This window comes from Aphelocoma coerulescens, unplaced genomic scaffold, assembly GCF_041296385.1.
Source record: "Aphelocoma coerulescens isolate FSJ_1873_10779 unplaced genomic scaffold, UR_Acoe_1.0 HiC_scaffold_94, whole genome shotgun sequence".
Classification (NCBI taxonomy): domain Eukaryota; kingdom Metazoa; phylum Chordata; class Aves; order Passeriformes; family Corvidae; genus Aphelocoma; species Aphelocoma coerulescens.
The window spans coordinates 341,291-368,881 of record NW_027184076.1 but is presented as its reverse complement, the minus strand read 5'-3'; the positions used below and the strand labels follow the sequence as shown (position 1 = coordinate 368,881).

The 27,591-nt window shown below is 50.9% G+C and overlaps 1 protein-coding gene across 1 annotated transcript; it reads right to left on the bottom strand.

Moving 5' to 3' along the window:
- Positions 1-377: 377 nt before the first annotated feature.
- Positions 378-27,591, bottom strand: LOC138102604 (serine/threonine-protein kinase PAK 3-like). The gene is made up of 15 exons (XM_069000326.1): positions 27,560-27,591; positions 18,651-18,763; positions 17,074-17,183; positions 10,581-10,715; positions 9,959-10,303; positions 9,367-9,534; positions 8,865-9,042; positions 6,769-6,832; positions 6,031-6,079; positions 5,143-5,255; positions 4,360-4,477; positions 3,443-3,542; positions 2,812-3,008; positions 1,025-1,162; positions 378-589 (listed from the first exon to the last, which is right to left on the bottom strand). The coding sequence occupies exons 1-15, from the start codon at positions 27,589-27,591 to the stop codon at positions 461-463; spliced, it is 1,989 nt and encodes a 662-aa protein (XP_068856427.1). The 3' UTR covers positions 378-460.

The window sequence follows — 27,591 nt, the reverse complement described above, 5'->3', positions numbered from 1 at the left end:
ATTGCACTTAGGGATACAAATCCAAGTGGCAGGAACCCCAATGCTCTCGAGTCACAGCTCAACACCTACATCTGCACAGGATGTCTTGGCTGCACAACTCCTCCTCTGCTTTTGCCTGCAAATGCCATTGCCCGTTCTGCCTCAACTACAAGCACAATGGCTGGGCAAAAACCGGCCAGTGTGCCGTATTGCAAAGGCAGTGTGGTCTGGAGAGGATGAATGAAGAAGAGCCTGCCCCACTGACAAACCATACCAAAGAAGCCGTAAGTGTCACTTTCCACCTTTAAGGAACAATGGACAATTGAGAAAGAAATCTTGAGCTTCCCGACAGGGTGAGAAAGAAAGGAATCTTACAGATGAGTTGGGGTTTCAGAAACTTTATTTATTTAGAATCCTACTCTACAATCCTATTCTGCAATCCTACTCTACAATCCTACTCTACAATCCTCATCTAAGCTGGTCATGGAGAAAATAGTCCTGAATGGATGGATTGCCACTGCAATCTTTTCTCCTCCTCCTTCCACTTCTTCAGTGACTCGATCAGTGGCACCAGGCTGGATGCAGGCTTGGCTGATGTTACAAATGGATGCTGCCCAAAGGAAAAAAACAACCAAGAACAATGAACCATGACTTTCCGAGCTCAGTGCTTCAAAGGCAGGGGTAATATTTTTAAATGAAAAGGGGATTTACTCCGAGTAGGTCTAAGGAGCATAGTGCAACAGTGGCACAGGTTGTCCTGAGAGCTGGTAAGTGTCCCTTCCCTGGAAACATTCCAGGTCAGGTGGGAAGGGGCTCTGAGCAGCCTGATCTCTTTCAAGATATCCCTGCTCATTGCAGGCCACATGGATCAGATGGCCTTGACAGGTCCCTGCCAGCCCAGCCCAGGATTCCTCACCATTTTCATTTGGAAAGCACCAAGAGTGAAGATGAGGAGGAAGGGGGCTCAAATCTGATGCCTTGGGCTTCAGTGGAGGAGGAGCCCATCCTCGGACACTGTTTGACCTGCAGCCCCTTTGCATTTTACCTGCAGGAGCTCCTTGGCAGACCAGCGCCGCTCCTCCTTTGTCTGCAGGCAGCAGTTCAGGAAGTGACGCATAGAAGCCGAGAACAGGTTGGGCTGCCGCAGCTGTGGGGTCCCTCCTAAGGCTATCAGGAGTTCAGCCTGGAGAAAAAGGAAACACAAGACTCCACCTGCTTCTTTTGATGCCTTAGGTTTTAACTTTTCTATTTTTCAATTCCTGTACTGCCTAGTGTGTAGCTCAGAAGTTTTGTGTGGCCTGTTAGCTACTGTTCTCTCGTGCTAGTTAGACATAACAAAGCCTCTCTAGGTTTGCTCTCCAAGGACACTCCGATTGTCCCAGGGCCCAAAATGTGTGAACTCAAAGCCTCTGAAGAGGGGCAAACTTGGGCTAATTACATCATTAACTGGGCTCATAATTGGAGAATTAACCCTGCTATGGAAATGGACCAAGCTTACAAAACTGTGAAGAACTCATGACCCAGGGTCCATCTTGGATGTAGCCTTTTGACTGCCCAGGCTGTATCTTTGAAGGCCATTCAAATAAATACCTATTTTGATTCTCTTATTCTTGTCTAGTCTCTGGTTTTAGGTAGCCACTCCAGGCATCAGTTTCAAGTCTGTAAATGCTCTCCCAGAGCCCCTTGTTTAAGCTCAACTCTGCAGTGGCAATTTCTGCCTTGGCAGAGAGGCAGAGATGACTTTCCTATACCAACAAAAAACCCAAACCCCAAAGCAGCCACAGCTTTTCCAGCATCCAGCGGAGCTTGCCTTGGCAGCTGATTTGATTGGCTGACCTAGTTAGGGGCAACTACATCAGCAAAAGCACGTTTTGCTTCTCTGAAGATTCCCACCAGCTTGACAGGCAGTTTGGAAGAGGGACTTTGCTCTAACTGTTTTCAAGCATTATTATAGAAAAGGGAGTTATTGCTCAGGTAAGGAAAGAAACATTTGGAACCTCGCGTTCAACACAGACACGTTAAGATGCATGCAGAAAGGTCTTGGGATGAAAATGCCTGTTTGGGCACACAGGAGCCACCTGCAGCTCTGTCTCGCAGCAGTCTGCAAGTTCCAGCTTCTCTGATGTGGCAAAAGAAAATCTTTTCGCGGTCAAATCAGCAGAAGGAGAAATGCCATCCCTATGGTAACCCTCTGCTCCTCTGGATACTCAAGTCAATGCATTAAAGATGTGCCCATCCCAGAAAGTGCCAGGTAACAAATGGGAGGTTTTGGCAGGCTCTCCATGTCACCAGGCTGCAGCTTGGTCACGTGGAGAACGTGGCTTGGGCTATGACAGAAATATGGTCACTAAGTGTTTCAGCAACACTGCACAAGAAGCAGAAGACACTATGTGGCCTTTACACCCTCATGCCCAGGTTTTAGGCAAGTGACAAGAAACCGTACAGGGAGTGCAGTTCTTCTCTAGAAAAGCACTGTTTTAGAAACTTTGTTGGTTTGGGTTTCTTTCCTTCTTTTCTGGAAATGTAACACCAGCTCTGAGATGTGTGTTTTGTGTTATTAGAGACCTCTACACAGACAGATGAGCTGGAACACCTTAAAACCTAAAGGAAAGTGTTGCCTGAGAATGGAGAGTGTTTGCATGTGGTAGGGCCTGAGTTCCCCCACTGATGCAACCAAAACTACAGCAGATGCTGATGTGCTGCAGGGCCATTTTTAGAAGGGGACCTTGGTGGAAGCAGTGCCAGCAGACGGCAATGGGATTTTTTCTGATGGAGGACAGAACACAGGATAGGTGAAAAAGACAGAGGGATCAGTGAGTATTTGCTCCTTACCAAGGAAGGACTTTCATTCCAGTGAGGAGCTTCTCGTTCCACCATTTCGATCCCCACAATTCCAAGAGACCATATGTCCACTTTGGGGCCATATGGTTGACCTAGCACAACCTCAGGCGCCATCCACCAAGACGTCCCGACCACTGAGCTCCTTAGATTCTGCTCAGGGGTGAGCTGAGCAGAGAGGCCAAAATCAGCTGAGGAGAACAAAAAAGTTCTGTACAATTAGGAAACCAAGCAAAAGAACTCCCCACTGTAAGTCTGAGAAAGCGCTGTTGAATCTCCTGGATATCCGTCCCTGCTCTGTTTCCTCAGGACTTTAGCCAAGGAAACACGGAAGTGGCTGCTTTTATAATTTTTTAATCCTGCCCCCAGAAGTGGCTTTTATTCCCTGGAACCTTTAGATTGTAGCTCCCTCCCTCTGGAAGGGACACCCACAGACCCAAACCAGTGCCACTCTGGACTGCTTTTTCCTCGCCATACCTCTGTGCACGTTGCAACTGTGCCTTCAGCTCGCTGCAGGGGTCCCTGCACTGCCAGCAGCACCACTTTGGGGGAACTGGCAGTCACTCAAAAGCAGCCCCAAACCCCACATGCCCGGAACGCTCTGCCTGGCCAAGAATATACCAACCCAGCTTGACAGAGCCGTCAGTTCTGAGAAGGATGTTGCTGCTCTTCACATCTCGATGGATGACATGGTTTGAGTGAAGAAAATCCAGTCCTTGCAGGCACTGAGAGAGAAAACAGAGACAGGAGGATAAAAATGAGTGGTGTGATTTGAGCCCACAAGAAAGGAAACAGCTCTAAAAGATTCCCTTTCCAGGGGAATAGAGTGTAATGGCAGAACACAGAGCCATTGAGAGGAAGAGCTTGCTGCTCCAACACTACCTTTCTAAGGGAAGGCACGTCAGCTTTTGAGAGAGCCAACGGGAATTGCTGTTCTAGACTGTCCTCTGCAAAGCAGCCAGAATGACTGCTGCTGCAGTGGATGTGCTTTCTTCATCCAGAGGACAAGCAAGGCTTTGCCAAGAAAGAAAGAGTCCCTCCCTTTGCTGTGAAGCGGCTCACTTTTGGGTGGGAGGCTGCATGGCAAAGGTTTTCTTGCTGGCCTCAGCACAGACTTGGAAGTATCACATGAGTCGCCTTTCAGAAGCAAACAGCATTTTGGGTGCACTACTACCCTTTTCAGCTGAGGACTCTGAGAAATGAGTCCCTTTTACCATTAGTTTCCAATTCTGCTACCAGCACCTTTGCTTTTACAGGCAAGGAATGCCGTGCAGACAGGCTCCAGGCAAGCATTCAGAGAGGCAAGGTGGAGAACAGCAACTACAAATACAAGAGACAGAGTGAGAATGCAACAGCAGGAGATAAGAGTACAAGAACAGAGTACAGGGAGTGCAGGCACACTGCCACGCAGTTCCCCTGCTTCCCCATAGCATAGCAGCCACACAGAAGCAAAGTTTGGCACATGGAATCCCTCCAGTTCTCAGCCCCTGTTTCCCAGACAATCCTGCCCAAGCCCTCGGAAGCACAGGTGGGATCCCTGACCTCCCGACTGACGGCTGCCATCTCATCTTCAGATATGTACATCTCATTGATGGCATCTCTCAGAGTGCCTCCATCCATGTACTCCATCACCAGCCAGACTTCATCATCCACAAGGTAGCTGAAAGAAGGAAATGAGGCCATGGAGATGAACGTGCATGGCTACGCCACTGTTTGGAAAAGACAACGATTGATTCTTGTTTCCAGGTCCCTTTGAAACGAGAACAGACTCAAAGGAATAGACGTTCCCTCTAGGCTGTGCAGCGATTGCAGTCTGTGCTGTGTCAAGGAGAAAGGCACAGCTGTGAAAAAGGAGATGTCTTAGATGGCCAGCAAGTGAAAAACGCAGTTTACTAACAGCCCAGATAAAAAGCTGTCACACATGGTGTTTATGGAAAAAAAGCACCTAGTCTTCCTGGCATGCCCAGCAATGGAAAAGAGGGGCTGCAGTCCAAGGGAAATCCTCTCTCGGATGGCTCATTAGCATTTAAGACTCTTGAGAAAAATCAAGCCCCAAGACAACGTGGTGGCAGTGAACTTAGAGGGTATTGACTTCGTAAGATAGCACTGGTGCAGGCTTTTGAAGAATTGTCAAACGATGTGTGCCAGGGAAGACTAATGCAGACAAAATGCACTCTCTTCCCATCCATTGGAGATGAGAAGAGAAATAATAATTGATCAGTAATTAATGGCTCTATTTTCTGCCACAGACCAAAGTGGGTTTTTGACCTCTCATGCTTGCAGTAGGTAAACAAACATTCATGGGATAAGACCACGACCACTCACCTGTCTAAATAGTTGACCAGGTTGGGATTCCTATTCATCTTCATGATCATGAGTTCATTGACAGTTACTTCCTTCCTCCTCAGTCCTTGCAGACTAATTTTCTTTATGGCCACCTAAAATGACAATGACAATCAGTACCTTGAGAAGTTGGTGGCACGAGACCACAACACACACGGAGCGAGTGATTTTGGAATGACACAGCTGAGCTGTGCCAAAGTGCCTTGTGATTAGACACTGGAGTAATTAGGAACTGACATTCCAACAGCCCATTTCTCCGCTCCCTTGTGGGCCAGAAACAGGACACATGGCCACTGACGTTTTGCCTTGTCCACTTGGTAACAATGGTGTCAACTATCACCCACAAAGCTCTGCCCACACTCTCTGCTGCTCTGCCTGGGATCCAGAGAAGTAATCCAAGCCTTGCTACTCTATGGATACATCCTGGGCTATAAGCAGGGCTTAGGGCTTTTAGGGACGCCTTGCAGATCCCTCCCTACGTGCAGTTCCCAAGTGCAGCACTGCAGGTTGCTAAGGAACTACCAGTAAGGTTCAGATGTGTTTGCTGGCAGCCAGAAATGAGAATTCAGGACTCTGAAGCTGTAGCCACAAGAAAGCAGTGAGATGCTCTAAGGCACCACCTTTGTTTTAGCCACTGAGAGTGAGTGAGCATTTCCTTCTCCAAAAGGAACCACTGCTCTCTTTGCCTTCCTTCTGGCAGCTGAGAAGGACAACGACTGTCCCAAATGTATTTTGCAGGCTGGCACCAGTCTGTGCTTCTTGTGCCTTTGCAGCACAGCTCTCGCGGTGACCCAAAGCTCCAGCCACAACTCACACCAGAGGGGAAAGCCCTCAAGAGCTGCAGAATCTGCAGGGACTGTTGACATTTACCTCTCCTCCTGTGGCATTGTCGAATGCTCTACAAACTTCTCCGAAACCCCTAGAAACAAAACAGCAGCAAAGAAAGGAGAAGCTGTTTAGATCTTGGCGTGAAAGCCAGCCCGGACAGGAGATCTCTGCTCTAAGTGCCTAAAACCTGCAGGAGGCATGAGGGCTCTGCCAGAGGGCACATGATGCATTTTCCTCTCCAGTGCATGGGCACTGGGCCTGTTCCTGAAGCTTTGGGCTTTAGTCCCTCAGCTCAAAAAGAGAGCTTATTCTTTCATCTTGAGTTTCCGTTTCTAAACTGTGTGGTTCTAATCCTGACCACCGAGTATTTCCTTCAGCAACCTCTTGGAAAGAACTGTTCCTGAGAACTGTTATCTGACAGCTACCAGGGGCTAGGCTTCTCTTTCAGGCAAGCAAGATTCTCCTTTCATTAGTGTGGCCGTATGATTTTGAGACATACAAAAATGCTAAGGAAATTAACACACAGCTGTCCCACACTTGAGAGACAGGAGATCTTCCAGCTCCTGTTCCTTGCTGCAGGCAAGACCGTGGCAGCATGGAGATGTCTTTGACAATGCCTTCTGACCACACTTACAAATTCTGACCAGCACTGAGAGATGGGTCAATCTAAGCCCAGTGTCTGAACATGTTTGCAGCTTGCCTGACTTGACACTTGATAGATATTCCACCAGCAGAACAGCCGGCCCATGGTTTTGTAGAAGAAACTGTGGTTGGACTCACCCACTGCCGATATTTTCCAGTTCAGTGTATTTCATCACTGGATTTTCCATGCTCACCATTTTCCCTGAGGGAAACAAAGTGCAAGATGCTCACTTGAAAGCAGAGATGCCACCTTCCAGGAGATACAAAAGGCAGCCCCACTCTCTGGGGCTCTGAGCCTTTTGTGGTCATCTGGGTAACAACAACAACAGCGACGAGAACCACAACAGCAACAGCAACAGGCCAGGCAGCTCTGCAGCACAGATGGCCAGCACTGAGACTGATTTTCTACAGTCCTCTGAAGAGATCTCTTGAGAGGAAACAAAGCACAGAGAGATGCATTCGCAGGAGAGGATGGCATCTTGCCAAAGGAATGCCTTTCTTTTTGTAAACCAGAGCAGCTCACATTGTGACCAATACCAACGGGGCTTTCCGCATCAGGATGCTCAGCCTTTATGGGCAGGCTGAGTTCAAAGATGCCCTTGCCCGTGTCCCATGTGAAGAACCACACTGCTTGTCTTCCCCCTGACTGCGCGGATCAGTCGCTGGCATTGGACTCGCCCTCTCAGCTCTGCACACGTCCCCGCCTTCCCAGCTCGGCACAGCGGCCACGGGCAGCAAGGACAGCAGTGCTCCTCGGGTGCCGGCGTGGCACGGACAGCTGCCCAGAGGAGATGCTGAGCCTCTCGTGAGTCCAGGCCGTGCCATGCAGAAGCCGGCCCAGACGAGGGGCTGCTGCCTCCTGGCAGCTCCGCGCTGCAGCGGCCGGGCAGCAGCAGGACTCTCTCAGCTGAGGAAGGCTCCAGCCTCTGCAGTCGCAGCGGCCGTCAGGGGCAGGGCAGGTACCACAGCAGGGCTGGGAAGGCCCAAGGATGAGCACTGACAAGCACTGGGAAGAAGCCACAGCCAGACCGAGCCCCGTTCCAAGCTCTTGCCCCCTTTCAGGACACAAGAGGATTGGCTTTGAGATCAGACACACCGAGGTGCACATCAATGCCCTTCTTGTCCCAACAGGTGATGGTAGACACAGAGTCAACTGGGCTCTGTTCTCAGCCCCCCCAGGTCTTACCTGAGAGCACAGCACTGGCAGCTGTTATGGGCAGGAAGCAGATTCAATGGGCTGTGCTGCAGAATCACAAAGGGCTTCATGTGTTTTCCTAGAGAGTGAGCTGTGCAGGGCTTGGGCCAACGGGTGGCATTCTAACAGTCACGGGAATGACTGGGAATCAGGGATGAAAAAGTGCCACGGATCTGAGGGATAGACAGTGGATGGGCTGGAGGCTCACTCCTGAGAAATGCCTGCAGTGCAGTTTTACCTGACCACGCCACATCAATGTGTCTCTTGGACACATCCTTATAAGCATGAAACTAGGATATTAAATAGGGATTGTTATAAAAGTATCTGCTTTTTCTTTGGGGACATGTGGAAAACACCTCTTGCTCTCAATTTGTGCTGTCACTTGATGTTTTTTCAAAGAAGTGGTCATTGGCAAAAACGTTGCATTGTCATAAAAACCAACTGTAGATGTAGTAGTGGAATAGTAACAGTCATCAAAATTACACCAATAAGACACATGAGGAAGAAGAGCTCCTTCAGGATGGAGAAAAAACAACTTCACCAGAAAAAAAAAAAAAAAGGCCCAAACCAAACACACAAAAAAACCCCAAAACAACAAACCACCAACCAAAATCCTTACAAACCCACCAAAAGACAAAACTCCAAAACCAAACAATTTCTGCGAAGGTCTTTTGCTCTGATGAATGCTGAGAAATCAGGAGTCTAAGGAGAATTTAGGAAGCCAAATATTCCGTTCAGTTTGGCCACTAGCACAGAGGACTTGCCTAGATCATTTGCTAGGTCACAGCTGATGCAGGAACAATCCCTGCTTCTGCCTTCAGCAGAGAGGGAAGCTCAGGCAAAGCCAAGGCAGTCTGAGCTGTGCTCAGAGGCAGCAGGAACACCCAGAGCACTCCCTCGCTGCCTCGAAGCACAGCACTTCCTGTGAGGAGTCCTAAATGTCCCTGTGACAGCAAACTGCGGAGCAACATTTGGCACAGCTATGCTGACACATGCACACAATACACTGTCCCTCACACAAGAAATACACAAGACGTACTCAGTAGCTCCAGGAGGTCATCCTCCATCTCCTGTTGATGGGAAGAAGCTGTGTTGGTGTTGGAGCTGAGCAAAGTGCCCGGGCTCCACTTCTCAGGCTGGGGTGCAAAGGCTCCTTTAGACAATGCTGCTGCTGCTGCTGCTGCAGGAGCAGGTTCCATGCGAGAGCCTGTGTAGATCTGAGACAAGAAATGAGGTTGTGTCAGAAAGTGTGGCTGGCAGAGATTGCCCTGGGATCCCATTTCAAATGCAGGCCCAGAGGAAGATGCTGTCAGCCACATGCAGGGCTCTTAAAATGGTTTTTTTTGCATGTCCACTTCTCAAACCGGATGGGTCAAAACCAAAGGCTGATTTTACTTGAGTTCATGGCCAGATTCCTGTTCCATTCTCATGGATTTTCTGAAGGATGACTGCTGCAATGACTATTCCACTTCCTCCCAAGCACTCTTTTCCCCCTCCAAGGACTATGGACACACTTGCATCTCCTTGTTCTAATGTTCTACCTCCTCCCATGGAGTCCTCTTTTCCTCCACCATCTTCGGGACGGGCTCAAGCTGCAGCAGGTCCGGCTGGGACAGTTCCTGTGCCCCACGCCAGCCTTGGGGCTCTTTGTGGCCAATCACTTGCTGGAAGTCTTTGCAGGCTGCCAGCTGAGATGTCCACACTTCCACCTCAAGTCAAACACAACAAAGCAGTCAGACACTACAGCTTATCCCTGTCAGCCGTGGGTCAGCGACTGTGAGGAAAGGGAAAGAACAGGTTCACAAGGGATACAGACAGCTTGTTTCAAGATCCATCAGGGTCACCAAGCTGACCTGCAAAAACACCTCAAGAAACAAGGAGAGCAGGAACAGGCCAGCAGGAATCCATTTGGATGACTGCTGGCCAAAAGGCCAAAGGACTAGTCACACTGTCCAGGGCAGCAGCTGAGATTCAGCAGCCCAGGACGTGTCCTTCAGAGTGGCTGTGATAGAGACCACAGCAGGATGGCACTCAGAGACATCACCCCACCCGCCTGCTGCTCTGCAGAGGAAAAGCAAGAAGGGCAGAAACCACCAGTTTGGTGACTGCAGCGGCTCTCTCTGTTTCACTCACTCGCTTTTCTAGAGCCTCATGCTTTTGGAGTAGAAGATTAATTTCCTCTCGGATGATTTTCAGTCCTTCACCCAGCCTCTTCTCCCTTGCCTTGATCCTAGCCTCAGTTTCCTGCAGCTCTGCCTGCAGCTCTTTGTCAATGTTCTGCAAGGAAGCAGAGAGAGGATGTCTCACGAGTGGAGTGGCTTCAGCTCTTACACTCACCTGCTCTTGTAGATCGCTCCTGTGCTGATGGAGATTCTTCTCCTCTTGGATGCTTCTGATGTCTTCCTTGCTCCTCCTCTTTGCTGCCTTGATGTCACTCTTGGCTTCGGGCAGCTCTGCTTGTGGCTCTGCCTTGATGTTCTGTACACACAAATGCAAAGCAAGTGACTGGCAGCTGCCATCAGGCTCAGCTTTTTCCTCTTTCAGCCTCAAAATCACATTCATTCAGCCCCTCCCTTCTGCTTCCCTACCCAGCTCTGCTTCCATTGGAACCCTCCCATCCCAGCACTGGGCTCTGCAGATGACAAGGCTCTGTGCTTTCAGTGCCTGTGGGACTCCTGGCCTCCTCAGTCCCAAGAGCTCCGTTTTATGTCCCTGTTCCTGCCCTTCACTCTGTCACCTGGCTAAGCAGGCTCACCTGGCCATTCTCTTGTGCCTCTTCCACCTGCTGCCTGAGCTGCTGCAGCTGCTCTCGGGCTGGGAACAGCTCTCGCCGAGTCTGGCAAGGCATCTCTGATAGAGCAATCTGCTCATGCTCTTTCTCTAGAAGGAGCTGCACAGAAAGCAAGAGAAGATGGCTTTCAACTTCCCATAAAATATTTATGGGGCAGGACTCAGAGACTGATGGGCTCGCACATTCCCAAAGCAATGTGCTGCTGCTCTCCCGGGTCCTTCTCTGCCCACGGGGAGGCACAGATTCCAAAGTGACACTGGCACTACAGTCAGGCTCCATCTGGGACTGAAGCTCCAACAGACTCTTAGGCATCTGACAAGGGAACGTGGGGCATTTCTCAAGGCTCTGCTGAGGACCTCGCTCCTCTTCTGCCGTGTCCTGCTTGTCTTTCAGAAGTGACTGACACCCAGCCCTGTCCCACAGCCCCACCCTGGCTCTGCAGGTGGCTTCCTGTGGGAGCTTGCTCCTTGTGAGAGACACTTCTGGAGTTCATGTTCTCTTCAGGCCTGCACTGCCATTCCTGCCTTTCTGACATCTACACTCTTGTTACAAATCCTGGATTATTCAGGAGATGAGGATGCGAACAAAGAGCCTCCAATGGAGGTCAGAGGGCCTCTATGGCCACCTCAGTATATGGAGGAGAACCAAGGTGTTTCTTGTCCTCCCTCTTTTATCAACTGAGAATTCTGACCGGCAGTAACAGAGACCCTCAGAAGGCCCCATTAACAAATTAGCTTAGACACCCTTCAGGATGCCAGTGAAGGAAACCATGTGTCCTGTAATGCATGTTTGACCAGAGTCACCAAACCCCACCTAGAGGATGGGATTGCTCCACACCCATAGGACAGACCAAACTTTCACGGATAAACAGGGGGAGGAAAACACCTCTGAGGGGAAAAAACAACCATCTCTGGAGGGGGAAACATATCTGCCTGCTTGGGATCGCTTGATGGAACATGTCTCTCCTCCTCTCCTGAAAGGATGTCTTTAGGTGAGCTTTGCACCTCCAATTGCCTTGGAGCAGAGCAGGGAAGTTTCATTTAGATAAATAGATCGATCGATCGATCGATCGATAGATAGATAGATCTATCTCACTGTTATCATCTCTCTTTTCCTATGCTTTCCCTCACTACACACATCAACACTTGGTAGCCAGTGCCCTGATTAGCAGCAGTCCTGAACTTGCTCTCCTGTTGCTTCAATAAACCACACTCTTGGGGAACCTGGAGCAGGAAGGTCCTTCTAGAATGCGATCAGACCCAGGACACTGCACTGGGAACTGCACTCTTTGTGCATCTGTACTGGGGCAAGTTCTTCTCTTGGACTCAACCAGACTGATGATGTTAAAGTGGCTGCACTTCAGAAGTGAAGCTGAGCCCCTCCCAGCCCCTCTGACCTCAGAGGACCAGCTGGAATGCAAGGGTGTTGATTTCCTGCTGAATTCCTATACCTGGAATACAACACATTCTGCTCCCCTGGGCTGCCAAAAGGCATGGGCGCTGTTAACCTGAGAGTGATGTGCAAGGCCCTGCTGGCTGGCCGGACACCAGAACAGCTCCTTCTGCACCAATCTCCCTGCCCCAAACTACGTGTTCTCATGCAAAAACACTGCAACTTCCAAAACCGCCAGCTTGCAAGCTAAAATTCTAGCAGAATCTCGTCCAGTGCTAGAAAAGTCCAGGAAAGGTTGAGTAAAAGCACCTTTGTTTGCCGAGAAAGAAAATACAGGGAGTCTCCTCCTAGAAAACCAACAAACCAACAAACAAAAAGATGAAAGTGTCACCTACTTCAGAGCAACATCTTTGCCCCCACTCTAGGCTCCAATGCAGTTTTCAAATGCAGTTTTAAAAACAGACTTCACAACAGAAAGTATCTGCAGAAACATGGCAGCCTCGGGCTTCTGCCCCGGAAGAAGGGCTCCCAACTGCGCACTTTGCTTCTTTTGCCACACGGGAGAAGAGGGGCCCCACACAGGTCCGTGCACAACACAACCATCTCTTTGCAGCTTATCAAAAGCAAAAACACAGGCGCACTCAGAGCCCCTGTCAGCTCTGCTCCTCACTGCTCTGCCTGAAGAGGCCAAAGAACAACCTGGCAACCAAGGCACCAAAGTCCCTGACTTCAAGCAGCACCTCCCCGTCCCCAGTGTGTCTCTGAAATACTCCCAGCTCGGCCCACCCAAGAAGCTCATGTGGACAAACCACCCCAAAGCCCTTGTGTGCTCACATCAACAGCTTTTGTGCCAGCAGCTACTTGGCCAGCCTGTGCAGTGGGACACGGCTCTCCAGGCCACCGTGTCCCCCACGTGTCTGGCAAGGCTGAGAGCGGTGTCTTTGGAGCACTCCCTTCTCTGGCGACAGGGGAGCCTTCATGATTCGTGTTTGCCCCTCTTGGAATCCCAGCAAGCTGGGGCCTAAACACGACAGCTCAAAGGCCGTGTTCCAGCTCTCACTGGCTGGGGGGAATCGCTAGGTCCTGCCAGGACTCCAGCACTCAGCATCCTCGGCCACCACCAGCAAGTGCTGGCCGCTCAGAAACTTGCAGCTCTGATTTCCTCTAAACACAGCCCCAACCACAACTGGCACTTACCGGCTCAGGACGTTCAGGTTCACGTCTGATGCCAGCTGGTGATTTCCAGACATTTTTCACCCATTTGGCCCTTGCTCCAGGAGCAGAGGGAGCCAGAGGAGCGCCGGCGGTTGGTTCTGTGCCCTGTGGACAGGCAGGAGTGTGAGGGACAGGCAGTTGCCTGTCATTTCTAACCTTATCTCTATTCAGCTCTACAACCAGCTCTACTAAGGAGAAATCATAACCTTGCATAGCAATGGGATTCCAAGTGCCTCCAACTAAAGTAAAATGGGCTAATTCAACAGTACTGCATATTGCTCTGAATTAGATATTGCAGCCTGGCTACTGTCAGCAAGCAACGTTCTCTCTGCAAAGCTGGGCTTTTAGTTCTGCGACAGCTCTGAAATGCAAAAGCAGCTATTACACAGCGATGCCTTTGCTATTGCTGCTGCAGACATGGAAACCTAAAACTGGATAAAATCTGTGCTAGTGCTGGAAAAGGGCAGGAAAGGTACAGCAAAAGCACCTTTGCTTGCTGGAGAAAGAGAAAATAAACAGGCCTTCTCCTCCGTGCAAACCAACAAACCAAGAGACCAAAAGACAAAAGGGTCACCTGCTGCAGTGCCTAAAGCCCTTGGGTGCAGTGAGGGGATGCTTGGCAGGGGATGCAACGGCACTTGTGGCGAGCACTGTCATGCAGGCATTTAGGGAAGTCTGCCTGAAGGTCCCGCAGGAGCCTCCCTTTCTCCAGCCTAAAGCTGCTTCAGCACCTCCTCATGGCACTTGGCCTCCACACCCTTCCCCAGCTCCCTTGCCCTTCTCTGCACACGCTGCAGCCCCTCAAGGTCTTGCTTCTTCACAGTGGCCCAGAACTGGACACAGCACTCCAGCTGCGGCCTCACTGGTGCCCAGCACAGGGAGACGGTCACTGCCCTGCTCCTGCTGCCCCACTCTTGCTGACACAGGCCAGGATGCCCTTGGCCTTCCTGGCCACCTGGCCACACGCTGCCTCACGTTCAGCTACTGTGGACCGGCACCCCTGGCTCCTTTTCTCCCACGCAGCTCCCCAGGCACAAAGTTGCACATTGACTTCAAATACAGCAGCCAGAACGGCAAGATCTCCTTCCTGTTCTTAACCCTACGAGACAGCACTCAAGGAGCTGCAGCTTTGCCCCCACTCTAGGCTCCAATGCAGTTTTCAAATGCAGTTTTAAAAACAGACTTCACAACAGAAAGTATCTGCAGAAACATGGCAGCCTCGGGCTTCTGCCCCGGAAGAAGGGCTCCCAACTGCGCACTTTGCTTCTTTTGCCACACGGGAGAAGAGGGGCCCCACACAGGTCCGTGCACAACACAACCATCTCTTTGCAGCTTATCAAAAGCAAAAACACAGGCGCACTCAGAGCCCCTGTCAGCTCTGCTCCTCACTGCTCTGCCTGAAGAGGCCAGAGAACAACCTGGCAACCAAGGCACCAAAGTCCCTGACTTCAAGCAGCACCTCCCCGTCCCCAGTGTGTCTCTGAAATACTCCCAGCTCGGCCCACCCAAGAAGCTCATGTGGACAAACCACCCCAAAGCCCTTGTGTGCTCACATCAACAGCTTTTGTGCCAGCAGCTACTTGGCCAGCCTGTGCAGTGGGACACGGCTCTCCAGGCCACCGTGTCCCCCACGTGTCTGGCAAGGCTGAGAGCGGTGTCTTTGGAGCGCTCCCTCCTCTGGCGACAGGGGAGCCTTCATGATTCACGTTTGCCCCTCTTGGAATCCCAGCAAGCTGGGGCCTAAACATGACAGCTCAAAGGCCGTGTTCCAGCTCTCACTGGCTGGGGGGAATCGCTAGGTCCTGCCAGGACTCCAGCACTCAGCATCCTCGGCCACCACCAGCAAGTGCTGGCCGCTCAGAAACTTGCAGCTCTGATTTCCTCTAAACACAGCCCCAACCACAACTGGCACTTACCGGCTCAGGACGTTCAGGTTCACGTCTGATGCCAGCTGGTGATTTCCAGACATTTTTCACCCATTTGGCCCTTGCTCCAGGAGCAGAGGGAGCCAGAGGAGCGCCGGCGGTTGGTTCTGTGCCCTGTGGACAGGCAGGAGTGTGAGGGACAGGCAGTTACCTGTCATTTCTAACCTTATCTCTATTCAGCTCTACAACCAGCTCTACTAAGGAGAAATCATAACCTTGCATAGCAATGGGATTCCAAGTGCCTCCAACTAAAGTAAAATGGGCTAATTCAACAGTACTGCATATTGCTCTGAATTAGATATTGCAGCCTGGCTACTGTCAGCAAGCAACGTTCTCTCTGCAAAGCTGGGCTTTTAGTCCTGCGACAGCTCTGAAATGCAAAAGCAGCTATTACACAGTGATGCCTTTGCTATTGCTGCTGCAGACATGGAAACCTAAAACTGGATAAAATCTGTGCTAGTGCTGGAAAAGGGCAGGAAAGGTACAGCAAAAGCACCTTTGCTTGCTGGAGAAAGAGAAAATAAACAGGCCTTCTCCTCCGTGCAAACCAACAAACCAAGAGACCAAAAGACAAAAGGGTCACCTGCTGCAGTGCCTAAAGCCCTTGGGTGCAGTGAGGGGATGCTTGGCAGGGGATGCAACGGCACTTGTGGCGAGCACTGTCATGCAGGCATTTAGGGAAGTCTGCCTGAAGGTCCCGCAGGAGCCTCCCTTTCTCCAGCCTAAAGCTGCTTCAGCACCTCCTCATGGCACTTGGCCTCCACACCCTTCCCCAGCTCCCTTGCCCTTCTCTGCACACGCTGCAGCCCCTCAAGGTCTTGCTTCTTCACAGTGGCCCAGAACTGGACACAGCACTCCAGCTGCGGCCTCACCGGTGCGCAGCACAGGGAGACGGTCACTGCCCTGCTCCTGCTGCCCCACTCTTGCTGACACAGGCCAGGATGCCCTTGGCCTTCCTGGCCACCTGGCCACACGCTGCCTCACGTTCAGCTACTGTGGACCGGCACCCCTGGCTCCTTTTCTCCCACGCAGCTCCCCAGGCACAAAGTTGCACATTGACTTCAAATACAGCAGCCAGAACGGCAAGATCTCCTTCCTGTTCTTAACCCTACGAGACAGCACTCAAGGAGCTGCAGCTTTGCCCCCACTCTAGGCTCCAATGCAGTTTTCAAATGCAGTTTTAAAAACAGACTTCACAACAGAAAGTATCTGCAGAAACATGGCAGCCTCGGGCTTCTGCCCCGGAAGAAGGGCTCCCAACTGCGCACTTTGCTTCTTTTGCCACACGGGAGAAGAGGGGCCCCACACAGGTCTGTGCACAACACAACCATCTCTTTGCAGCTTATCAAAAGCAAAAACACAGGCGCACTCAGAGCCCCTGTCAGCTCTGCTCCTCACTGCTCTGCCTGAAGAGGCCAGAGAACAACCTGGCAACCAAGGCACCAAAGTCCCTGACTTCAAGCAGCACCTCCCCGTCCCCAGTGTGTCTCTGAAATACTCCCAGCTCGGCCCACCCAAGAAGCTCATGTGGACAAACCACCCCAAAGCACTTGTGTGCTCACATCAACAGCTTTTGTGCCAGCAGCTACTTGGCCAGCCTGTGCAGTGGGACACGGCTCTCCAGGCCACCGTGTCCCCCACGTGTCTGGCAAGGCTGAGAGCGGTGTCTTTGGAGCGCTCCCTCCTCTGGCGACAGGGGAGCCTTCATGATTCACGTTTGCCCCTCTTGGAATCCCAGCAAGCTGGGGCCTAAACATGACAGCTCAAAGGCCGTGTTCCAGCTCTCACTGGCTGGGGGGAATCGCTAGGTCCTGCCAGGACTCCAGCACTCAGCATCCTCGGCCACCACCAGCAAGTGCTGGCCGCTCAGAAACTTGCAGCTCTGATTTCCTCTAAACACAGCCCCAACCACAACTGGCACTTACCGGCTCAGGATGTTCAGGTTCATGACTGACCACAGCTGGAGAGTTCTGGACATTTTTCTCCTCTTCAGCCTCTTCAGCCTCTTCAGCCTCTTCAGCCTCTTCAACCTCTTCTCCAGGAGCAGAGGGAGCCAGAGGAGAGCCTGAGGTTGGTTCTGGGCTCTGTGGACAGGCAGGAGTGTGAGGGACAGGCAGTTACCTGTCATTTCTAACCTTATCTCTATTTAGCTCTACAACCAGCTCTACTAAGGAGAAATCATAACCTTGCATAGCAATGGGATTCCAAGTGCCTCCAACTAAAGTAAAATGGGCTAATTCAACAGTACTGCATATTGCTCTGAATTAGATATTGCAGCCTGGCTACTGTCAGCAAGCAACGTTCTCTCTGCAAAGCTGGGCTTTTAGTTCTGCGACAGCTCTGAAATGCAAAAGCAGCTATTACACAGTGATGCCTTTGCTATTGCTGCTGCAGACATGAACATGGATTTTCTTTCTGCCCACCCAGCTCAGCCTCCTTACTCTACTGCCGCAGGCCAAGCTCACAGCTTTCTACACAGTTCTTAAACACCAGGAACATCAAAAGTTCCTGTCTCACTCACCTCAGGGTCAGGACTGACGAATACGCGGATCATGTGACCTGCAGTGGGAAGGGAAAATGAACCAGATGCTGTGAAAAAACCGCCTGTGAAAAAACCGCTGTGAAAAAACCTGGTTAATCCCGCAGAACAAGTCCACCCAAACAGAGAGTGTTTTCTTTTCACAATAGCCCTCCAGCAGACACAGTTCTTCCACACATCCAGCAAGAGAGCAGGACAATATTCTTGGTTGTGCCTATGCTTTGGCCTCTTTTGCCAGTAAATGAATACAAACTTGATCAAGAAAATGCAAATTGTTCTTTAACACCCAATATTTCTCTTCTGACCAACAGCTAAAGCTGCCTTTTTTATCCTCTCCTTCAGGTTCTTTTTTTATAAAAAGGTTGCTAGCACTAATTCTCATTAAGTTACTGAAAACCTGTTGCCCAGAAAACCTTCCCCCAAACCCCCCTGAGGTGTCATAGTTCTACTGGGAAACAGCCCAGGAGCAGCTCTGGGGTTCAAGAGCAGACACTCACTGTTTGGGAGTTTGCACTTCATTGCAAAAAGAATCACTATTTTAGCACTCATTAAAGGGTCGAGTTAGACAGTCAAATCTTTTAATGACAAAATTTAGAAACAAAGAAGCTTTCCCTGAATTCCAGGCACAACTGCAGAGTTCTTTGAAGGCCTTCTGAGAACACCTCCCAGGCTGCCTTTTCAAAGTTGTCCTGCTTCACCCAGCCCCCTGAGGAAATGACAGACTCGGCTGCCACAGACTCTCCCGTGGAGGGAAGGGAACCCCTGCACGTTCCCTTGCAAATGCTGCCCACACCTCCCTGGCTACAGACACCCTCTTTTGAGCTGAATGTGTTGACAGGAGCTTTACCAAAGCAGTGGCATCCTAATGGTCTTTTTGTTTCAAAATCAACTCAGTTACTAAGAAAGAGCAGGAAGACCTACACAAGCCAGGTTGGGTTACACCCAGGGAAAACCTCTACTCACGTGTCAGGTTAGTCAGGTAATAGGCAGAATAACCAATGCCATACACAGTGCAAACTGCAGCAGCAAGTGCCTCCATGATTTTAGCACTGCTGTGCAAGTTTGCAGACTGTGCTCTAACACAAGAAAAAACAAGGCTCCTGTCAGAGTGCAGCTGCCCCCTGACAAGGCCTCAACCAGGAGGATGCTCCTGCTCTGAGCAAGCCCAAGAGCTGCTCTGACACTGAGACCTTCTGTGCACCAAGGCAACCTTCTGATGACAGCACCACAACGTGGCAACCATGCCCTGACATCACAAAGCAGCTGCTCTGCGTTGGTCTGGGGATTGATGCTAAGCAACCCAAGCTTCCCTGCAGCAAACACACAATAGCCTGGGAAGTTCTCCTCTGTCACAAAGCAGCACAAACTCCCCTCGTGGGCCAAACCCTGTTGTTCAAGGGCTCCAAGAGTAACTCAAAGAGTGCCCCAAGCACCTGCAGCCTGTACCCCAAGTGAACACTGAGATGGGACCAAAGCAAAGGAAACTAGACCAAGAAAATGGCCCAAAGCATTGCACAGATCCAGGAGAGAAGGCACTAATTGCATGACAGCTGTAATAATTCCTAACAAATCTCCCCACACATTTGCACTTTTATTGGACACGCCCTGGTCCCCTCTGTAGGTACGTCTCTGCCTCTGCCTTTCGTCCTCTTTGGAAGCAGTCGAACGGGCAGGATTTGCCCACCCGCAGGAGCTGCTCCAAGCTGGGAATGCAACTGGCAGTGCTGATTTCCAGAGGCTTCTGGCTCCCGGCTGAAGCCAAGGCCAGGAGCGGGTTGAAAGGTGCTGGCGCTGCTGCTGCTCTGTGCCAGAGAGCCCCGGCTGGGAGGGCACGGTGCCCACTGCGCCGTGGGCTCTCTCTCTCCTGCCAGAGCTGGGCGCACCTGGGAAGGAGTGATGATGACTTGTGGGAAAACCAAGGGCTTTGTGGGGGCTGCATTTCTCTGCACACACCCAGGCCACCTGGGGCACAGAGCTTTGGCCCCCAGGAAAGGGAAACCAGAGGGAAACGGCTTGAAATATTTCATTTCAACCTTTTTTACTGTTCAATATAAGTGACCACAATGAAAGGTTACCAAGCAGGGATCCATCCCTGCTGCCAGCTCAGCGTTAGAAAGGAGGCGGCACTTGATTTCAGTGCTGGGTGCATGGGGAATCACTTCCCTAACACGTGCACACCCAGCAATCTCACTTACTAGTTTGTACCCATGGAACTAAGACACACTCATTACTTTGCTGAAACTCACAGGCTAAACATGACTTCAAACTATTTGACATATTTAAACCACTTGTCAGAAGTTCTTGATGTGAGAGTAGGGGTGTCCTGAGGGTCTCTGGTGGTCATTTGGGGAACATCCCCATGTGTCAGGGATAGGAGACAGATCTGAGGCCTGACATGTTTGGTCCGCAGTGTTGCACATCGACAAGATAATGCAGAAGACGACTGTATTCTTAGTTAGCGGGACTAACTTCTAGAAATGAAACTAGGTATCGGTCACCTGGTGGAACTCATCCTGGGAAAGGAGAAACAATACATAATGGAGCCATTGTTGGCATGGAGTATGGTCATGGGCCAATGTGACCTCATCTCGTAAGTTGGCCCTGGACGAAATGATGTTGAAACTGGCCACTCCTGAGGAGGAGATATAAGGTGTGCCCCGGGGGTGGAGGGGAGAGGACGACATGACGCACGCCATTTTTATCCAGGGGACGCCCTGAAGGAGTCCTGCCCTTCTGCCCCTCCCACTCAGGAGCCATGCTCTATCTCCTTCTCCTGCTCGGTGGCTTTTCCAGCAGCCAGGCGCCGGTATGTATTTCTTGCTAACGTGACTACTAAAATTCATTTGCTTTGCAATTCTAACTGGGTCTTGAGTTCTCTGGGCATGGGCGTCCTCCTGAACCCGTAACACCCATTCCTCAAATTCTCCTCTGATGGTCATTTACACCTTCCTTCCCTGGGAATTGAACACAACATTTCATCACTGCACCCTGCAAGTGCTTTTGCTGCGTGAAGCCACATTGCATCTTTCTTTCCCAAAGTAATAAAGAAAACACAAATTGCCTACTGAAAGCCTTCTGCTCCCTTCCAAATCAGTTCACTACTCAAGCACAAGCCTCAGGCACATCCCCGATTCCCTCTGAGAGAGGAAGTAATATTTTGCTGCAGCCAAAAGGGGTTTAGGTCAAAGAATGAAAATTGCTGGATGTATGTTGGATTTATGGTTTGGAGCTGTTCTAGTTAATTTGCTGGGTGTTGCTGTGAGCTGGGAGAGGGGCAGGGTTGAAGACCTGACTAAAAAGGAAGTAGGATGGGAGGGGAGGGGACAGAAAAGAAGGTGGTCAGGAGAGCACCTAAGTTTCTTAGTACCCACCCATTGGGAAAGGGGACAGGGACCGTCCCGGCTGGGAAAGGGTCTAAAAAGCAGCCATTTTCTTAGAGGGGGGGTGTGTTGAGCTCTCGGGGAGGGAGGCACACACCCGGCTCAACGGAATCGTTACTCATAAGCAGTTTTCCTTTGCTTCGACGACTTTGTTACCATTTAATTGTATCCAAAAGTGAGTTCATTTTTAACACCTCTCTGCCAGCAACTCAGAGCTGCGTGGTGCACTGCTTGCTGTGCCCTGGAGAGCACAAAGCAGGCTCGCCTGGTGGCCCCGAATATTTCTGCAGAACGCTCTGCATTCCACACCTTTGCTCTGACTCAGTGCAGAACTGCTTCCTCCCCGAGCTGTGTGAGGCACTGGCTCCTGCAGATCTGACCTGACGAGCTGTCGCTGCCTCCCGTTGGCCTCGGTGCCCCTGGCAGAAGTGCCGTGCCTGAAGGACGCTGCCCCGTGCTCGAGCCTGCGGAGCAGCCCGGCTCCCTCCCGCTGTGCCCAGGCTGCTGCACACACTGCTAACCTTTCCCAGGACTTCCAGGGCAGCCGGCAGAAGAGTAGCAATCCTCAGCCGGGGCACCAGCCCTCGGCTGTCTTTTGCCTTTCTCTCCTCCTGGGCTGCCTCCAGACGGCCAATGGCACCAGTCTGCGCTGTGCCCAGCACGGCTACGCTTCCCTCGGGAGCAGCCAGCTGCCGCTTTGGCTCTGAGATGGGACGATGTGCCCGCTCCCAGGAAGAGGCACCCAGTGCCAGGCTGCTGCCTCTTGCAGCTCCAAGGGCCTCCTGCCAGCCTGCCTCTGCCCAGCCTCAGGCTGCTCTGGGCTCTGCGTGGGCTCTGCTGGGGCTCCGGCCTGGGCAAGGCCGGGCCGCTCTCACCTCACGCTCGCTGACAGCTCTGCCTCAGACGAGACCTTTCAGAGCACCCTCGCTGAGCTTTCTGCTTTCTCAGCTGAGCAAGACTCTCCCCGAGCCAAAGAGATTGCACTTAGGGATACAAATCCAAGTGGCAGGAACCCCAATGCTCTCGAGTCACAGCTCAACACCTACATCTGCACAGGATGTCTTGGCTGCACAACTCCTCGTCTGCTTTTGCCTGCAAATGCCATTGCCCTTTCTGCCTCAACTACAAGCACAATGGCTGGACAAAAACCGGCCAGTGTGCCGTATTGCAAAGGCAGTGTGGTCTGGAGAGGATGAATGAAGAAGAGCCTGCCCCACTGACAAACCATACCAAAGAAGCCGTAAGTGTCACTTTCCAACTTTAAGAAACAACGGACAATTGAGAAGGAAATCTTGAGCTAAATCACAGGGTAAAAAGGAAGGAAATCTTCCAAATGAGTTGAGGTTTCAGAAACTTTAATTATTTGCCATCCTTCTCTACAATCCTACTCTGCAATCCTACTCTACAATCCTACACTAAGCTGGTCATGGAGAAAACAGTCCTGATGTGATTGTCACAGTCTTTTCTTCTCTTTCCACCTCTTCACTGAAATAATGAGTGGTGCCCGGCTGGACGCAGGCTTGGCTGATGTTACAAATGGATGCTGCCCAAAGGAAAAAAAAAAAACAACCAAGAACAATGAACCATGACTTTCCAAGCTCAGTGCTTCAAAGGCAGGGATAATATTTTTAAATGAAAAGGGGATTTACTCCGAGTAGGTCTAAGGAGCATAGTGCAACAGTGGCACAGGTTGTCCTGAGAACTGGTAGGTGTCCCTTCCCTGGAAACATTCCAGGTCAGGTGGGAAGGGGCTCTGAGCAACCTGATCTCTTTCAAGTTGTCCCTCATTGCAGGGACTGCTCATTGCAGGCTGTTTGGACCAGATGACCTTTACAGGCTCCTACCAGCCCAGCCCAGCCTAGGATTCCTCACCATTTTCATTTAAAAAGAACCAGAAGTGGAGATGAGGAGGAAGGGGGCTCATCTTATGCCTTGGGCTTCAGTGGAGGAGGAGCCCATCCTCGGACACTGTTTGACCTGCAGCCCCTTTGCATTTTACCTGCAGGAGCTCCTTGGCAGACCAGCGCCGCTCCTCCTTTGTCTGCAGGCAGCAGCTCAGGAAGTGGCGCAGCGAAACTGAGAATAGCTTGGGCTGCTGCAGCTTTGGTCTCCCTCCTGTGGCTATCAGGAGTTCAGCCTGGAGAAAAAGGAAACATGAGGCTCCACCTGCTTCTTTCACATCTGTAAATGCTCTCCCAGAGCCCACTCTGCAGTGGCAATTTCTGCCCTGGCAGAGAGGCAGAGATGACTTTTCTATACCAACAAAAAACTCAGACCCCAAAGCAGCCACAGCTTTTCCAAGAGTCAGCAGAGCTTGCCTTGGCAGCTGATTTGATTGGCAGACCTAGTTAGGGGCAACTACATCAGCAAAAGCACGTTTTGCTTCTCTGAAGATTCCCACCAGCTTGACAGGCAGTTTGGAAGAGGGACTTTGCTATACTAACTATCTATACTATCTCTAAGGATTATTACATGAGAAGGATCTCTGCAGTTCTTGTTGGTCCCTTAAGCGCAGCTTCCATTAAACAAAACTCATCAAGCTTTTTATCCTCTTCTTGAAAACAATGGTAATTGGAAGAAAAGACAGGAAATCCATCCGATTTTCCTCAGGTAAGGAAACAAACAGTTGAAATTGTTGGTGTGACCCAGCCCACTGCGGGGCTGGGGCAGCGTGATGCCAATCAATCCCAGCTGTCATGGGTTAGCAAAGCATAATCCCAGAAGTGATGCTCTTGCAAAGGGGTGCTTACAGCTTCCTCTGTGACCTGACAGAGCCTATCAGCTGGCCAGTTTGAATATGGACAATTCTTGAAGCCACTAAAAATTGTGGCCTCTGTGATCCACACTTAAGGATAGACACACCCCAGGCAGAGCCCTCTCTCGTTTCTGCTGCTGGGACAGGAGGCTGTGGGCCCTGTGCGGGGGCCCAGCGGGCCCAGCCCAGGCCCTGCTCGGGCCAGGCCGGGCCGCACCACAGCCATCCTGGAGCCGGTGGGCCCTGTTCCACCCGCGGAACACCCCCACAGCCCTGCTATGGGCAGCCGGAGCAGCCCGGCTCCCCCTCTCCAGTGCGGCCAAGATTCAGCTGAAGCTGCCCTGCTGTCCGGCAAAAGATCGTGTGACCAACAGCGATAAGCGAAATTCCAGCTGCAAGGCCTAGGTGAGATTAACCCTTTTAGTGCTGTGAAGAGCTGAAAACCTGAGGGAGAAGAAAGACGAGATGCTTAAAGCTGATATTCTGTTGTAAAGCTATGATGTATCAGAGTACCTGTTGTAATTTCATGAAGGCATGGGGGGGTGGAGTGTTCAACTTGTACTTGTGAGCAAAAGCACCTGCGCTGAGATAGGCAGATGCTGAAGCAGCTGTAATTTGAGGAGAAGTTTGAACAGGGAGAGATGGAAGTGATGAGGACTTTTGCTCCAAATGGAAAAGGAGAAGACCTCAGTTCCTAGAGATGCTCCCAGAGATAGCCCTAGAGATGAAGATGAGGAGGACCCTTTGCTCCCAGGGAAGGAGGAGGGCCTCTGTTCTTAGAGATGAAATGCTCCCAGAGATGGCTGAAGAGAACTTCTGTTTCTGAATGGCTCAACCTTCAATTTGTACCCCAGTAATTCAAGAGTGGACCCTCGAAAGCAGTTGTGGGAAAAGCTGCATGTCAGGGGAAGGGACTCACATGTGAGCAGAGAACCAACCCGGGCAGCTGTCTCATTGTGCTAATTTCTCCATAGCATGGGCAAGAGAGACTCCTCTTCCTAAACGGACTGAACAATTATGGAAGTGGTAAACAGACTGAACATCTCAAGGGTTGTCTTTTTACATTGTCAGTGGGAGATGGGAGAAAGGTGGGGGGGAGGAGAAGTGTTCTGAAGGTGTGGTATGATTTTTTTTTTTTTCCCCCCTCTTTTAGGTCTGTTAATAAATTTCTTTATATTCTTTCAAGTTTGGTGCCTGCTTTGCGTTTCTCCTAATTCTTATCTCACACAAGGTAAACAGGAATGAGTATTTGGACCAAACCACTACACCAACCCATCCACTGGATCGAGTTTCCCGAAGAGGCAGACTCAGAGGATGGGTCAATGGGCGGCTCAGAAGCCTAAGCCGCACCCCCCTGGGCAGTGCCCGGGTACAAGCCGCCTCCCCCGGTTCGGGAAAATTCTCGGTTACTTGGTTGTTCACTGGTTCTCTGTTATAACTCCCACCTCTCGGTTTCCCCCAGTGGTTCTTGTGAAATTGTTTCCTCCCCCTGGCTTGTAACTCATTGGTTGTTTTCCCCTTTCCCCGCGGTTTTCAAACTCTATAAAACTGCGGACAAGCCTCAGGGAGGATCCCATCACATTCCATCCCTTCCCAGCTCGTTCGGGTTGCGAAACTTCTAACAAGAAATCTGTTAGGAGCCAGACCAGAACAGCCTCTCTCTTCCTTTGTCTCCGAGCTAACGTGAGCTGATACCATTGGCTCCTGCCATGTTTCCTCTGCCGAGAAGCCAGCTAGCTAATTCAGCCAGCAGCTCTTTTCCTGATGCTGAAGTCGCTTCTGCGGCGGGCAGAAGTAACGCAGCTGGGCTGTCTCTGACCTGGGGCACGCCAGAGCTCGTGCCCCGAGCAGCAAGAACTTGGTTAGGTTGGCGCACCAAGCACGGGGCTCACACGAGTGGATCCCTGTGACATCGTGGCTGTCAGTGGACAGCGATAAGAAGCGACTTTGGACTGCTAACGCCTCTCGGAGCAGTCTGCTCTGTTTTAGGAGCAGTGCCCTGAGAGAAGGCTGCTAACTCCCACTCACTCTGCACTGAACTGACTTTGGAGAGCAGGCGTGCCTCAGAGAACCCAACCTGTGCTTTTTACTTTGGGACCAGACAAATTTGTGCTGATGTCTGAAACTTGTGCGAGTATCCCTGGTCCCTGATATTTTGTTTCTTTTTTCTTTTTTCAGGTGGTGGGCGGAAGAAGTGCCCAAAGAGAGATGGGATCCAAACTCTCTCAGCCCCAAAGAGAGGTTTTTCTCCAAGTTGTGAAATTCCTTTCAGTTACTGGTTTCAAATTTTCAAAGGGTCTGTTAAAACAGTTCGCTGGCTTTTCTTTTACCTTCCTCAAGTGTCTCCAGCAAATTTAAAATCTCCTGCCTTCTGGAAGGCTGTGGGGCATAAGATTACTGATTTAAAGCGAAAAGGGGACTCCTCTGGAGAAAAATTCTTTCCTCTAGTTCTAGTGCTTCAGGACTTGCATAAAATGGATCAGAAAGTAAAAGAAAAGCACAAATCCCCTTGCAGTTCTTCCTGTATCCCTCCTTTCTCCCCTCCTGCTCCTCATCCCACTTCCCCTTCATTGGAAAAACTGAATGGGGTGATATGCCCAGAGGCACAGAGTTGCTACCTTCTCTCTGACCCCTCTCGCTCTTTTCAGCCACCCTGTTGGGGTAGCTCTGGTCAAGCTGCCTCGACCTCTTCCCAAACCCTGTATCCCTTGCCCTCTTCCCGTTATAAGCCCAGAAAACTGTTTTAAATGCTGTTTGCCATTGTCCCCCCCCACTCCACGTGTCTGAACAATGGCGCTGACCACATGGCACAGTTCACCCCTCCCCCCCTTGTTCTTCCCCCAGGCCCTTTCGCCCTCTTACCCCCAACCCTTTCCTATCCCCTCCCCGAGATGTGATGTCATCGGGTTCCTCCCATGCATTGGGTACTGCCCCCTGCGTTGGGAATCCCCGCCCATCCTGTGACCACGCCTCCTGGTCCTCCAACCCCGCCCCCTGTGGAGGAGTTCCTGGCTCCCACGCCCCCCCCATTCCAGTTCCCATGGGGTAGAAACCGGAACCACCTTGAAATCAGGTCCGGGAGTCTCCTCAGCCCCTTCCTATCCCTTTGCTGTTCCTGTAACATATGATTGAACTGGCAGTAATCCCACATGGAAACCTTTTGATTCTGCAGGGCTGAAAGAGCTTTGCAAAGCCCAGAAAGCATTTGGGAGGGAGAGTCAGTATTTTAAGAACCTTCTTAAGATAACTCTCACCGGTACAGTGATTGTGCCACATGACCTCAAAAGCATTTTCTCCTGCTTGCTTTCCCCATCCAAGTTTCAAATGTGGGAAGAAGGTTGGAGGAAGCAACTGGGAGAGGTCCTCCTTATTTTACTGCAGGATCCAAACAACGCGGGGGTTTCTATGGATCACCTTACCAGTGAGGGGTTATTAGCCAAGCCCCAGAACCAGGCTCAAAATACACCAGAGCCGGTCCTGAATGCTGTAAAGCAAGCAGCACAGCAAGCGTTCTTAATGATGCCCCCTAAATTAGCACCTCAATTGAATTACACTGAGATTTGGCAACTGCAAAATGAGCCATTTATTGATTTTGTGGATAAACTGAGGCTGGTAGTGGAAAAACAAGCGGAAGATCCGAAAACAAGAGAGCATATTATAACGCAAATTGCAAAGATTAATGCCAATGATGCTTGTAATAGAGTGGTTTTGGGTCTTCCATTCGAACCTCCACCGACCTTAAGTCAAATGATTCGTGCTTGCACGACAT